We start from the raw sequence: 14,100 nt of genomic DNA, 5'->3' as shown, positions 1-14,100 counted from the left end.
ACCAAAACCATTGTGAACCTTTCAATCTCCAAGCTGGTTTTCCAAGTCAGCATCCCAGAGCTTGCCAACAGACTATTAGTCAAGCCAGCATCACCTAAGCTCAACTTAGGCGCATCAGTAATAGTAGTATTAGATACTTGTGGCAGTGACAGGCGTGTGACACCCCACCCCATCCCACAGGGCACATCTTCATGTGAACCCACAGTTGCATCCTGAGCCCCCAGCATCCTATTTCTGTGATGCAAGTATATATTGCAGGTACTCAAGTCAAATACTGAACAACAAGTTGTAACCAAAACTTTAATCCCAAGGATCTCACAAAAGACATTTTACAAGTGACATGAAAATTCTTGTACAGTAAAGAAATGTTTAAATCATAGCTTTCCCAATGTACCATTACACACCCAAGACATCCACTCCAGCTGTCAGTTCTGCTGTGTATTTGGTCTGTTCAGAGGTTCTGGAATAGATGGGCAATCAACAATCACCTAGTTGAGTACTCTAGTGACATAAAGTAAAAGTCAACTGACCCTACGGCTACAAGTTTATATTTCACAGAATATAAAGCAGCTCTGTTCCAGGTAATGGAAGTGAGAACCAGAGCTCTGGATACAGCTGCAGCTCCGTCATTCCCTCCACACACCCCCCGCTCCTGACTGTTTGACAACTCCCCTATGAAGCATCTACATCTTTTTCAGCACAGACAGACACCGCTCCTGGCCACACTCACACAGTGAACACCTCTTCCTTGCCCCCCTCCTCCCAAGAGCTGCATCCTAGCACAACCCCCAGCCAGCACATCAAGACTTGAAGCATTCTTCTATCCACACAACACACACTGCCTAGACTCGGCACAAGCACACCCCGTGTGTAATGGTACATTGTAAAGGGCTTATTACAAATCACATGATCTGCTCAGAACCATATACAGATTCACATCTTTACATTTGCCACCTGTTACAAGATACAAGGAACAAAGCGAGTTCAACAGCTAAAACATTTTAAAAATGCACCAAGCTTTATGAAGTTTCAAAACAAAACAATGTTCTGTACATACTCCTCCTGGCCTCAGATCTAAGGGCTTCCTGTACACAGCTCCTTCTCACAGTCCTATTTCCTCTCGTTTGACCTAGAACGACTGTAGGAGAGGAGACATGTTAGTGCCAGGTGCTGAGAGCAGCAGTTTGCTTTAAAGCCCCCAACCCAAATTGGTGGAGGACATGTATGCATTTCAAAACATCCTCTGTTTAATAAAACTGAGTCTTCATGGTGATGAACCTCCTAAGACACTGTAGAGGATTCTCCACCACAACCTTCTCCAGTATTCCCAAGACATGGAAGCATGCATTTTCCGTATTAATTAGCCAGTATAAGACTCATCCTACCTGCGAGACCTGGAAAAGGAACGAGAGGGCTTGTGGTTCCTCTCCCGTGAGAGTGACCTCTCTCTTCTTCTGTCTCTGGAGAGGGACCTGTTGAAGATTACAATGCAAAATGACTACAGCATCAAAGCAAAGCTGGTTACCAAGAGCAGCTTCCCTTCAGAAGTGCAGGGTTTGAATAGTTAAAACTCTTCCTAAAAACCCTCCTAAAACCCTTTTAGCTACTCAACCAGAGAAACCTGTTGAAGGTGATGCTATCTGCCTTACCTTCAGGTTTGAATAATCAGCCTGAGCCATACAATGTGGCTTAAGTAATGCTGTGAAAGAGTATCAACTCCTCTGCAGCAGTTTGTTTGGAGTCTGACTGTTGAGCACAGGCACCTCTGCTAACATGCTGTGACCATAGCATGTACAAAGCAATGACACAGCCTGTACAGTAATGCTCCTCCTATGCTACAGCAATTCAGGAGGCTGCAGAGACCCCAATGTAACACTGTGTTACACCACTGTCACCTAGCAGCCTGCAGTGTGACAGCAGAACAAGCTCCTTGTGTTCAGCATCATCTGCACTTGCGGCTGCATCTGGCAGAAGCAGCACACTGACAGAGAAACTGATGAAATGGCAGGAGCTTTGGACAGCTACAGAACTCACTGGTTCCATTCTACACCTTTCCACTGACAACCCCTGTGTGGATTATGCTCGGGAGAAAATTAACTCCATCCCAGCCCTGGAATCTCAAGTAGCTGTGTAAATATATTAACTCCACGCAGCAACATGACAGAAGCAAACCCAGTCCCTCCCCTCACCAAATCACCATGCCAGCCCAGGTGTTAGACTGGTTTAGTTTCTCTTTTTAAACCTCCCAGCCAAAGCAGCCCATGCTGGAATTAGCTGATGCGTACCTGCTGCGGCTACGAGAGAAGCTTCTCCTTCGTGGTGATCTAGAACCAGAAAGAGAAATGTGAGGCTTTTGATCACTTTTTTTTAGCATTAATGGGGTGAGGCATTTCCCAACTTGTCAAACTCCCTGTTGGGCCCAGGGAACGTGCCAAGAAAAACTGGCATCCATCATCCAGTAAAAGGCATGGAAAGATTAGGCAGTAAACCAAAGCTCAGTGTGAACAGCACGTTTCCAACCAGGAATTCACTTTTAACTAAAGAACGCTTCAGAGCAGAGTTGTCCACTGCAACACTTCCCATTTCAACTAAATACACTGCCCAGAACACCACACCAAAGTCCCACGAGTGGTTCCAAACAAAAATAGATAGCAACAGAGCAAATGTTTTGGAACCCATGCAAGCCAAAAAGGTCCAGAACCAGACACAAGAGATACCAAGTGGGAAAAAAAAAAAGTGAAAATGCGCTCAGGGTCAATACTGATAATGCCATTAAGTGCTACATTAGAACTGCATATTTGTGATTGTCATTTTTAATGCCATCGAGTGTGTTTAGACTATTTTTTTTAATAATAAAAAATAAAAAAGAAATAAAAAAAATAACCTTAGCTTGGCCCAGTTCATCCCAAAAAGTCATTGTTTTAAGTTTTGAAAACTGTTAGTAAAACCATTTAAAGGTGATAGGATTTTTGTCTGGCAAGGAAAAGCTACGTTGGTTAGAGCTTTATTACAAATTTAGTTTGGCATCTCACATGCAAATATACTGGTTTGTACGTTATTCACAGTGTAAGAGCTTCCATATCACCCTTAAAAGTTTTCTCAAGCAACATATGTACGTTACCACTCAATTATGCACAGCCAGCCTTTGATTGAGAAAAGTAATTACTTATAAGCCGCTTACTCCTTATTTTAACCAGCAGTAAACTGTATAAGCAGGAAAAACTTACTAGTTTTTGGTTTCAACAAGCTAGAAATGGTGAGGTGAGGCTGCCGGACTGACTGCCAAGAAGAATTTGCTGAAAAGGTTTTGCCAGATGTTGCGTTGTATTTAGTTGGTTGGCGGAGGGGGTGTTGTGGATTTTTCCTGCTTTTTTGTTAGCCGAAGGCTGCTGCTGTAGTTGTTGTGAAGACATTTGGTAAATAAACAGCTGAGCTGATTGGCCGGGAATTGGGTGGGCGGTCGAGGTGGCTGCTGCCGATTTGGTTAAGGTTGGAGAGAAGGCTGAGAGAAAACAGCATGCTCGGGAACCAAAGGGCGGTGCAACCTGACGACTGGCCATGCCTGGGTCATGTGAAACGACACCAGCCAAGCTGCATGGGGCGCGCTGGTCACATGACGCTGAAAGGGCTAGTTGACTGGCTAATGCAGACTCAGAGGGTGGTGAGAAGAGACATGATGGTGACTCTGTAACGGGTTCATTTTTATTAATAGATGGACCAAAAAAAGCATAAAAAAAATGAAAAACAAGCCATCAGTACAACCATCTAGTAGCTAACAAATACTCCTAACGTGTTATTTTTTTTTAAACAGCTCCAAACCCTGACTTGGGAGGACTTCACTCACCTGCAACAGGTAAATTCAGTCCTGCAAAAACCACCTTGTAGTCTTATACCACCAGACAAGGTAGTCTGGGTCCAAGAACGGTTCAGTTCCCAAAAATCCTGCTATATTTTAGAGCTGGGTTTGTAAACCTCAAGTGACAGGATGGTCACATGAAGTTTTAATCGCAAACTACCACTAAAGTGTAAAGATTCAAGATGTTTAGAGCAACTGTAGTTACTTGATCTATTATTAAACAGCTGCCTACTTGGAAAGGATTTAAACTGCACAAACAAAGCAGAGAAACATCATCTGTATGGAAATGCTAAGCTGCTGTATGTCATGTTTTGCCATTATGGAATAAAGGAAAGGAACAGCCTAAGTTGAAGTATGGGGAAGAAAGGGAAAGTGTGACTAGAAGATGAGCAGATTTTAGGAGAAACGAGGATAAATCCAGGACAGAGGGCGCTGACTACCAACTTGCACAGTGACCTATGGACAAAAGCCAACATTCAACACAAGTTCACCTTGATTTTGAGGGGGCTTGGGGTTTTCTTTTAACCATTTGCCATCTCCAAATTGGGATCAGATAGAGGAACGTTATCCATCAACATGCTTTTAAAAAAGCCTGCTTCTAGGATGCTACGTGGTAACAGTGCCAACAGCTCTATGAGTGTACTGTGCCCCTGGGTACCTGCGGCGGGGAGGAGGACTCCTTCTGCGGTAGTCGTCTCGAGGACGTCGGCCCCAGGATGGGGGTGGACCACGGTTCCGACTCCGCTTCTCACCATTGGAGAGCTCCACTCTGACACGACACCCACAGAGGGTTCTGGGAAGAGAGATTGACATCCATTAGCATTGCCAGGGAGAAGGCTGCGGCCAGAGGGAACCTAGGGAATGGAGAGAGAAAAAAAGGAATAGGCAAGCACACAGCACTTTGTATGTGCATTAGTCAAAGCACACAGTATTTAGTCTAAAAGTGTTATCTCCAGCATGACAGACAAAAGGTTTGGTCACTTCTAATCTTCCCATGCTATTAAAGCATGCAATGGAGCCATGTAGAAGAGAAAGTCCCTGATCAGCTTTGCCTCTTTATAGTAACACCATCCTTAATTTAATGCACACCAGGAGGTCCAAGTCACGTCTAACTTGAGATTCCAGCTCCAAAATGTAAAATTAACTGTTCCAATGCTATTCCTGCACTATTAAGACTACCCTTATTATCACCACATATATAAATACTGCTTAACAAGTACGTCAAGTCCTTATTTTTGCCACTTGAAGCTTCCTAACTTAAACTGTCACTACCCACAATCTTATTTTCACTGGGCAAGCCAAACAGTCAAGAAGCACATTTACCTTCCATCTAGTTCTCTTACTGCATCAGCTGCATCTCGGGGATCCTCAAACTCCACAAAAGCAAAGCCAGGAGGATTTCTTGCCACCCATACACTGCGCAGTGGTCCATAGTAGCCAAAAGCTCGCTCTAGTTCAGTTTTGTTGCCATTGTTTCCAAGGTTACCCACATAAACCTTGCAGTCCAGTGGACAAGAGTCACGATGCATCGCTAGGATGAAAGCAAAATATAAGTTCATGCATTTTTAACACACACCAGGTGTTTAGTCACTTACAAGGGAAGAAATTGTTTTGGCTGCTTTTCTTATAAACTTCCAACAACTGTATGATCGGAGGGTAGAAACGCTGAGAAAAAGAGGGGAAGGGCGGGGGGGTTGCGTGGGGGAGGAGAATGTTTAAAACCAAACAAAACCCCTAGCTGTGATACCGTAATCGTGATTAAAATTCAGTACTTCAGAGAATCTGGTTTACTTTTAAGCCCTCTATCTTTAGATGAGCGTTTCTCTGGACCCCTTTCTCCCGCACTACGGGGGGGGGGGGGGGGGGGGGCGGGCCTGCAGGGGCAGCGCCGCGTGGGAGAAGGGCTCCATTGTTCTCGGAGCGGGATCCGGAGGAAGCTGCGCTCGCTGAAGGAAAAAGCAGCGCCATCTCCGGCGGAGGCCACTGCGGGAGCGCCCGCGGAACCCCTCCAAAGCGGCTCCTCCTCAGCGCGGCGGGAGGAAGCAGCGCTCCCGCCGAGCGGGAGGCAAGGCGCAAAGCCACCCCCGCCCCGCCGCACCTCGCCTCGGTGGCCGCGGAGGGAAGGCGGCGAGCGGGCCCTTCAAGGCGATCCGCGGCCTCCCCGCCCGGCTTTCCTCAGCGCAGCTGCAGCCACCGCCCGCGGCCCAGAGTTACAAAATGGCGGCTGCTCTTTGTTTGCCGGCACCGGGCACCGCCGCTTCCATCCGGCCCAGGCGGGAACCGAGACCACGGGTGCCGCCTTCCCCCCCCCGCCCTCCGAGGTGAAGCTCCTCACCGATGCTAAGAGGGAGGGCGCCCGAAGGGAGCCCGCGCTAAGCTCGCTGCCGACTCGACCCTCAACGAGACTCCCGCTCCGCTTTTCCTCACTGGACAAAATGGCGGCAAGCGCCTACCCTGTCTGCCATTATATACGGGCAGCCCACCTCCCACGTGACGTCACGCGCAGCAAATCAGAGCGCGCCGTTCTGATGATTGACAGCTCTCCTCGTCCCGCCCCCTCCGCTCGGCCCAGGCGGTGGCGGGTATCGAGGGACCGCTCCTTGCGCCGCGCGTCTGCCTCGGCCCGGGGCATCCCTTGGGTCATGGAATGAATCAGGAATGAACCAGGAAAAGCCCTTTAATCCCATCCAGTCCAACCGCTCCCAGCACTGCCAAGGCCACCCCTAACCCATAGCACTGAGGCCTCGTCTCCACGCTGTGTGAACACTTGCAGGGCCGGCGCCTGCAGCCCTGCCCTGGGCAGCCTGTTCCAATGCCTGAGCACCCTCTGGGGCAGGAATTGTTCCTCAGCTCCATCTAAACCTGCCCTGGGGCAGCTTGAGGCCGGTTCCTCTTGTCCCATCCCTTGTTCCTGGGGAGCAGAGCCCAGCCCCTCCTGGCTCCATCCTCCTGTCAGGCACTTGTAGGGAGCCATCAGGTCCCCCCTGAGCCTTCTCTTCTCCATCTGAACCCCCCAGGTCCCTCAGCCGTTCCCCATCACACTTGGGCTCCAGGCCCTGCACCAGCTCTGCTGCCCTTCTCTGGGGAATAACTCACTCCAGGCGTGCTGCTTGGGATAACCTGTGTTACCAGGTCATAGGAGAAACTCACCCAGGGCTGTTGCTGCAGTAACTTTTCCAAATATCACTTCACAGCCTTGTCTGTAGGTTTCACCTATTGATTCAGGCCAGAAAAGACAAATTCATCTGGTAGAAGGACGACCAACAATATATTTGAGTGATAATATATGTGCTGAGGCATTTTGAGTACAAACTAATACCCAAGTACTGTATTTTCCAAGCAGGAACTGTGCAGAGGATGGTGTGTCAGTCTACCAAAATTCTACCAGCATGTACATAAAACAACTGGATGTCGTGGTTTAAACCCAACCACACAGCCTGTCCACTCACTCCCCCCTTTCTTGCCCTCCCCCAGCTCCTGGAGGGATGGAGAGGAGAATCAGAAAGAATGCAACTCCCATGGGTTGAGATAAGAACAGTTCAGTAACTAAGGTATAACACAAATCACTGCTGCTACCACCAATAATAACAATGATAAAGGGAATAACAAGAGGAAAGAATACAACACCTCAGCACCAGCTGACTGATAACTCGCCCCACTCTCCCTAGCCGAGCACCGACCGATACCTCCTCCAACCCTGCAGTCCCAGCCCTTCTGGATCACTCCCCGTTACATCCTGGGCATGACGTGCTGTGGTATAGAATACCTCTTTGGCTAGCTTGGGTCAGGTGTCCTCTCTCTGCTTCCTCCCAGCTTCCCCTCCTCCCTGGCAGGGCATGAGGCTCAGAAAGCCCTTGGCCAGACCAAACATTCGTGTTATCAGCAACGTCCTCAGGCCAAAAGTCAAAACGCAGTGCCGCACCAGCTACTAAGAAGGAGAAAAACGACTGCTACTGCTGAACCCAGGACACTGGAATCCAAACAACCAGCTGGTATCATTCATGGAAATTTGCCAAAACCTTTTGCAGCATCCCTTATTTATAAGAGCCTCTTCTCAGTAAAATCCTCCCAAGAATCAAAATTGGCCAAGAGACAAAGAAGCAAGAAGGATTTTGAGTGTTGCTCTAAAGTAGCCTCATGGGTACAGTTAGGTGACAGTTACCTGCTTTTAATTAAAGAAATCTAATGCATTGTAATGTAAATCAGCTGATGGTCGATTTCCTGAGACAGCACACAGGGAATAATTCGAAGCTGAACTGGGGCTTTTCAGCCATTTCACTTTATGTCTTGAAGTGGTGATTTCCCATCCTCACCTCCCTCCTCCATTGGGGTTTGCGCCATGGACTGGACCCTGCCTCACACCACATAATGCACAAACATGCTTTAAGTTTTGCAATAATGAATATTAACTAAAAAGAAACCAAATCACACCAAAGGTAAGTTAGAGAGCAACAAGCCCATCACCCAAACACCATCCGTTTTCACTTGGCATGTCACCGTGTGTCCTGGGTTCAGCAGTAGCAGTCATTTTTCTCCTTCTTAGTAGCTAGTACAGTGCTATGCTACCGTGACAAAAGGCAGAGGTCAGATTAGAGGCAGCTGTATTCAGCCAAAACCCCACACCCTATTTCCACAGCTGGTTTTAGGCTGCCCTGACACAGCCACACAGCGCTGGAGTAATTCAGAACTCAGCATTTGGATTGTGCTCCCAAAAATGATACCCTGAAACAGCCCTGAGCAGCATTTTTTACATGTACACATACACATGTCAAGCTCCATTAAGTTACATCACTTTCTTCCTCATTCCAAATTTATGGTGTATATCTCTTCCTTTTGCAGAAGAAAATGCCATTCGTGTCCAACATCTATAAGATGTACAGATCTTTCACATTCACCCCTCCATCAAAGGAAGGAGAGATCACTGACTTTAAAACCAAGACCAGATCTATTCCAAATGGATGAGCCAAGCCTAGGCTGAAGAGGCACCTGATGCCTCACAGTTACAGAGGAGCACAGGCACTCTAACACAGCCAGACCTGAATCCATGACCAGACTGACAAGAAATACAGTGTTACAGTCAAGCTGCTATCATTGATCCAGAGATTTAAATCTCACATAACAAAATGAACATGCTCCAGCCATTATGATCTGGAAGAAACCTCAGCTGTGTGAGCCAAATTTAAGGGATGCTTCAGGAGACAGACGATATTTACTAAAGAACACTTCTGTCAGCAAAGAGGAGTTGCTCTCAAGCAAAACAAGACATTGGCAAAAATACTTAGATACTGGCATAACTCTATCTACAGAAAGGGCTTCTGCTTGGAGGTGTCATTACAGGAACACAATAGGAACTGCTCTGAGGGGACAGGCATTTGCTTCACTCAGACAAGTGACTGCACACAGTCATACCTCAGCTGGCTGCTTGGGATGTTCTTGTGGATTCAGCCCATTTTCACATCCTGCCAACAGTCGAATCTTGATGAAGGCTATTTTCTGAAGAAACAGGGACGTAAACTTGCCTGATCTTTCGATACATCGCCACCAGTTTGTGGAAGCTTATTCCCACCATGGGTGCACTTCTGTTTACAGGGAACAAGTCCTGTTCCATATTCCCTCACTATTAAAATACATGCATTTTTGCACTGTGACAGCCTTCAGCTCGGCCTCAAACCTTAAGTGAAGGGAGAGTGAAACAGCAGACTGCAGCTCATAGATGATAGACATAAACCGAGACACGCTCTGCATCCAGCACAGGGGCACAACATGTCCCTGAGACTCAGCACTGGGGATTAGGTAGCACAAAGTCCATTTACTTCAAGGACAGACATGTCATTTGGTGACTCTTAGTTCCTCAGCAGTCATCCCCACCTTTCCATGTGTGAGCCTTCTGCTGTTGTTGGGGTCCCACCTCTGTCACATCTAAGGGCTGGGTGTTGATCACCACCTTTGCATGGTGGCAGACTGAGGCAGGCTCTCCTCAGGACCAATACACCACTTGCTGGCACTGTACAGACATAAGAAATCCAAACTAGACATTGGCCAGTTTGGTCCTTTAGGAAACACCTTCTTGGTCCTACAGACATTAGCAACTGGGCATCCCCTCTACATAAAGCCTGGAGACAAGAGAGCTGATCCACAGGTAACCTCAGGGCTCCCTCGCTGCTCAGGCAGGATTTAGGGCTGCCCCAACTCACCTGGGGTTAGCACCTACCTGCCCACCTCCTCCCCTAGCCAGCAAACCAAGGATTGGGTGCTGGATGGCAGCATTCCCCTCCCATTCTCCCCAGAGAGCTCCTTTGTGAGCAGCAGCCCCAGGACCCTGGAGGATGCCTCTGCTTGTACTTTGGCTTGCTTTTAGAGTCATAGAATGGTTAGGGTTGGAAAGGACCTTAGGACCATTCTGGTTCTGCTCAGTCGAGGTTCTCAGCATGCTTCTCCAGCCATGGATGCAAGGGTAAGCTCAGAGAGCCCTGTGGGGGTTACAGCAGCAGCACAAAGGGACTTGAGGCTTTGTCTCAGCTTCACGTGAATTTGTTTTGCACACAGAAAATATTCCGGATGCTAATTTGGGAAGGAAAGGGTCAGCCCCCGGCTTGGCTCCAGGGCTGGCTCTGCAGGACAGAGCCCTTCCCTCACTGCTGTGCTCAGGTAGAGCTCAGGCAAATCTGCCTTGGAATCAGAAAATGGAAAATTACCACAGAGCCTGACTCACTGCTGTGCAGCTCTGATTTTAATCCCCTGGAAGACGGGAGCTCGCTCTGGGATGATGCAGTATGGAGTGGATTAGGGCAGGATTTAAAACTGCCCATGCAGCCCTGCACAGAATCACACAAAAGCGGTTTCTTACATCTCTGCATCCCATGCGACTGCCCCCCCAGCATTAAGGCGCTGCTACAGGAGCACCCAAACCGAGGGGAGACCGGCAGCCTGCTCTTTAGGAGCTGAATTTCATCTCTTTCAACGGTTACCGAGGCGCTTGTGCTGCTCCTTCCTCCCGGGCAGGTGCCGGTGAGACCCTGCATTGACACGGGGGTAGCGATGCAAAAAGCCCTGCGGGCCTCCGGGTATGCTGCGAGGGGCCGCTTCCTCTGCCCTCGCCATCAGGGAGGCCAGGAAGGGAGCAGCCGTTCCGCATCAGCTGCTCCCCGCCTGCTCGGGGGAGCTCCGTTTGGTCAAACCGCTTCCTCCGCGCCGAGCAGCTCTTGGGAGGTTTGGGCTGAGGGAAAAGAAACCCACCCGGAACAAAGCCCATTTGTACACGAGGGAGGCGCGGAGCCTTCTGCAGCCCCCGCGCCCGTTACTGGGGGAGAAGAGCACGTGGAAAACAAGCACCCCCCGCAGAGAGCAGCCCGCTGATGCGGCACAGTCTGGTTAATGAAGTTTCCAAACCCGAGGGAAAAGGATCCCCTTGCCCTAACGAGGCTGTTTGCACACTGGCTTTGCTTTCTGCGCCCTCCCCCTGTTCCTTCTTCCCCCTCAGCTGGGCCTCCGGGCTTGCTCTTCCCTTTTCATGCTCTGCAGCAAGCTCCATTCCCTTCCTCCCCGACCTGGCTCCCAGGGGAAGAGGCCTGGAAAAAGCAAAACAAAAGAATCACTCACTGGGAAGCCGTGACTGGCACAGCCCTGCCTTGCCCAGACACTCCTGCCTAGAGCGGACTGCACAGCAAAGCCACCCTCTGATGTGAACGGAGGCCTGAAGACCAGGAAAAGCGACAGGATGGGAGCAAAGGCTTTGGAGCAAGGCTAAAACCATTGCAGGCTCCAAGTGTGCTTTGAGGGAAGCCCCAAGGTAACACAATCCCAACATCCCTGGCACAATGGGCTCTCAGTCTGCACCATGCTGCTCAGGCTCTTGCAGAGATTCATCTATACCAGCTAAAAATACCACCTGGAGCTGCTGTTTGTACAGTTTCTCGCTATGACATTAGCAACGTTCCCATAGAGTTGGAAATGTTATCTACTGCGTGCGTGGCTGTGGTATAAGCTGAGCAATCAACACATTTTATACTGTCTTTAGAAAATGTTCTTGCTGCTGACTCCAGGCTGTGTGGTGTACTTGACATGCTGGAGAGAAGGAATGGGATCCAGAGGGACTTTGACAGAGAGGTGGGACCATGAGAACTTCATGGAGTTCAACAAGGCCAAGTGCAAGGTCCTGCCCCTGGATCAGGGCAATCCTGGGCAGAAATACAGAGACTGGATGGAGCAGCCCTGAGGAGGACTTGGGGGTGTTGGTCGATGAGAAGCTCCCCATGACCCAGGCTCAGTGTGCGCTTGAGCCCAGAATGCCCCCATGTGCCGGGCTGCACCCCCAGAGCATGAGCAGCAGCTCAGGGAGGGGATCCTGCCCCTCTGCTGCGCTCTGGGGAGACCCCCCCTGCAGCCCTGATCCAGCTTTGGGGCAGCAGCACAAGAGGGACCTGGAGCTGTTGGAGAGAGGCCAGAGGAGGCCATGGAGCTGCTGCGAGGGCTGGAGCAGCTCTGCTCTGGAGCCAGGCTGAGAGAGCTGGGCTGGGGCAGCCTGGAGAAGAGAAGGCTCCTGAAGGGGAGACCTGAGAGCAGCTCCAGTGCCTAAAGGGGCTGCAGGAAACCTGGAGAGGGGCTTGGGACAAGGGCCTGTAGGCACAGGCCAAGGGGAATGGCTTGAACCTGCCTGAGGGGAGACTGAGATGAGCTCTGAGGCAGAAGCTGTTCCCTGTGAGGGTGCTGAGGCGCTGGCACAGGGTGTCCAGAGAAGCTGTGGCTGCCCCATCCCTGGCAGTGCTCAAGGCCAGGTTGGACACAGGGGCTTGGAGCAAGCTGCTCCAGTGGAAGTGGTCCCTGCCCGTGGCAGGGGTTGGACCTGGATGAGCTTTAAGGCTCCTTCAACCCAAACCAGCCTGGGATTCTATGAAATATTGCAAATGATGGAAATCAATCCCTGCAGCATCTTCCCTACCATGCTGCTGGTGCCCATAGTGTTTGCACAGATGCTTCTCAAAGATAAAGCACAGCCTCTCCTCACATACACCTCTCACGGAGGTGTGATACAAAATCACAACCAAGGTTATTTTGACTTCTTCCAAGTCCTTGGGTAGGGAGAAATGCCCAGTGGAGGAGCGTAGACAAGGCAACGTGGTTTAGCCAGTACAGAATGCGTCAAGTGCCCATTTACCGACCCCTTGTCAGTGTCTCTGTCCTGTCTGCAGCCACTCACATCACTGTGGGATTAGTTCTTCCTGCAGAGATGCCAATAACTGCATATGGTGAAACCCACTGTACGGAGACTCAAAAAGTTCAAGGATGAATTAGACCCCATGTTTTGGACATGACTTTGGCCAATGCTCATTAGTCCTTGCAGATGTAACTAAGAAACCTTGTTTTCATGGGCCGATATTCAGTGTAACTGCAGCGTAACTGCTACCCTGGAAACCAAGATGTGAAGCAGGTCCCTGTTTTACCAGCATTTAATAAATGTCATCTTTAATTGGTAATATATTTCATTCTCTTTAATGAGTGACACTCCTTAACTCACGTAAGGAAATCAGGAACATTATTTGAACGCTCTGAAATAGCAGGGCTCAAAATAACCCGTCCTCAGGAATATAATCAAAGCAATTTGTTGTCCACAGAAGCTGTGAGAGTGGAGGAGGTTGTGCGGGCACTGTCTCTGTCTGGACAATGTGCCTGCATTCACCTGGGAATGGGCTGAACAGGAACTGGGCTGAGGCTGCGTGAAAGGAATCAGTAGCTTCTGGTAACACTAAATCAGCTTCCCAATCTTTCCAGGGATCTTTTCCCCAGACATGACAAATACATTCACTTTCTTTTACTTTGAGAAACAGGAACCAGTCCTCTTAAGTAGTGCTTATACCTAATGGTCCAGCCACATCCTGACTGTCCAAATTCTATTGCAGTTACCTGGTTCGAGATCATGAAGTGAGCCTCAAGCCTCACACGACATCAGCTCCTGGGGTTTCAAAGCATTTGGCTTTTTGTCTGAGCGTTTGGCTCTTGCTGACTGTATGACTACTGGCACTACAGAGCTCATTGGAATTGTTGATTTAGATTCCTCCTATGCAACTTCAGTGTCCTATGAGTAAGGCCATGCGGACAGCAGGGGAGGGGGATCTCTTTTGCATAGCACAGACATTTTCCCTGACGAACCCCGCAACAACAGGTTTGAATATGCCTTTTCCATCACCTTGGGGCACAGGAACACTGTGTTGGAATAAAAAGTGCTCACAAGACAACATCCTGGGTTC

At 49.2% G+C, this 14,100-nt stretch overlaps 1 protein-coding gene across 1 annotated transcript; it reads right to left on the bottom strand.

The window, feature by feature from the left end:
* Positions 1–286: 286 nt before the first annotated feature.
* Positions 287–6,302, bottom strand: SRSF3 (serine and arginine rich splicing factor 3). The gene is made up of 6 exons (XM_065698361.1): positions 6,192–6,302; positions 5,180–5,387; positions 4,515–4,649; positions 2,286–2,324; positions 1,386–1,472; positions 287–1,138 (listed from the first exon to the last, which is right to left on the bottom strand). The coding sequence occupies exons 2-6, from the start codon at positions 5,383–5,385 to the stop codon at positions 1,111–1,113; spliced, it is 495 nt and encodes a 164-aa protein (XP_065554433.1). The 5' UTR covers positions 5,386–5,387; positions 6,192–6,302; the 3' UTR covers positions 287–1,110.
* Between the last annotated feature and the right edge of the window lie 7,798 nt (positions 6,303–14,100).

The sequence above is a fragment of the Lathamus discolor genome, chromosome 19, assembly GCF_037157495.1.
Source record: "Lathamus discolor isolate bLatDis1 chromosome 19, bLatDis1.hap1, whole genome shotgun sequence".
NCBI classification, from domain to species: Eukaryota; Metazoa; Chordata; class Aves; order Psittaciformes; family Psittacidae; genus Lathamus; species Lathamus discolor.
The sequence above is the reverse complement of the archived record's forward strand: the minus strand, read 5'-3'. Positions and strand labels throughout refer to the sequence as shown.

Excerpts from the sequence above, each read along its gene's own strand:
- SRSF3 (XM_065698361.1), bottom strand. The coding sequence starts at position 5,385 with ATGCATCGTGACTCTTGTCCACTGGACTGCAAGGTTTATGTGGGTAAC. Across the intron at positions 2,325-4,514 it reads AGTCCTCCTCCCCGCCGCAG|ATCACCACGAAGGAGAAGCT; the intron begins GTACCCAGGGGC and ends TTCTGGTTCTAG. Across the intron at positions 1,473-2,285 it reads TTCTCTCGTAGCCGCAGCAG|GTCCCTCTCCAGAGACAGAA; the intron begins GTACGCATCAGC and ends AATCTTCAACAG.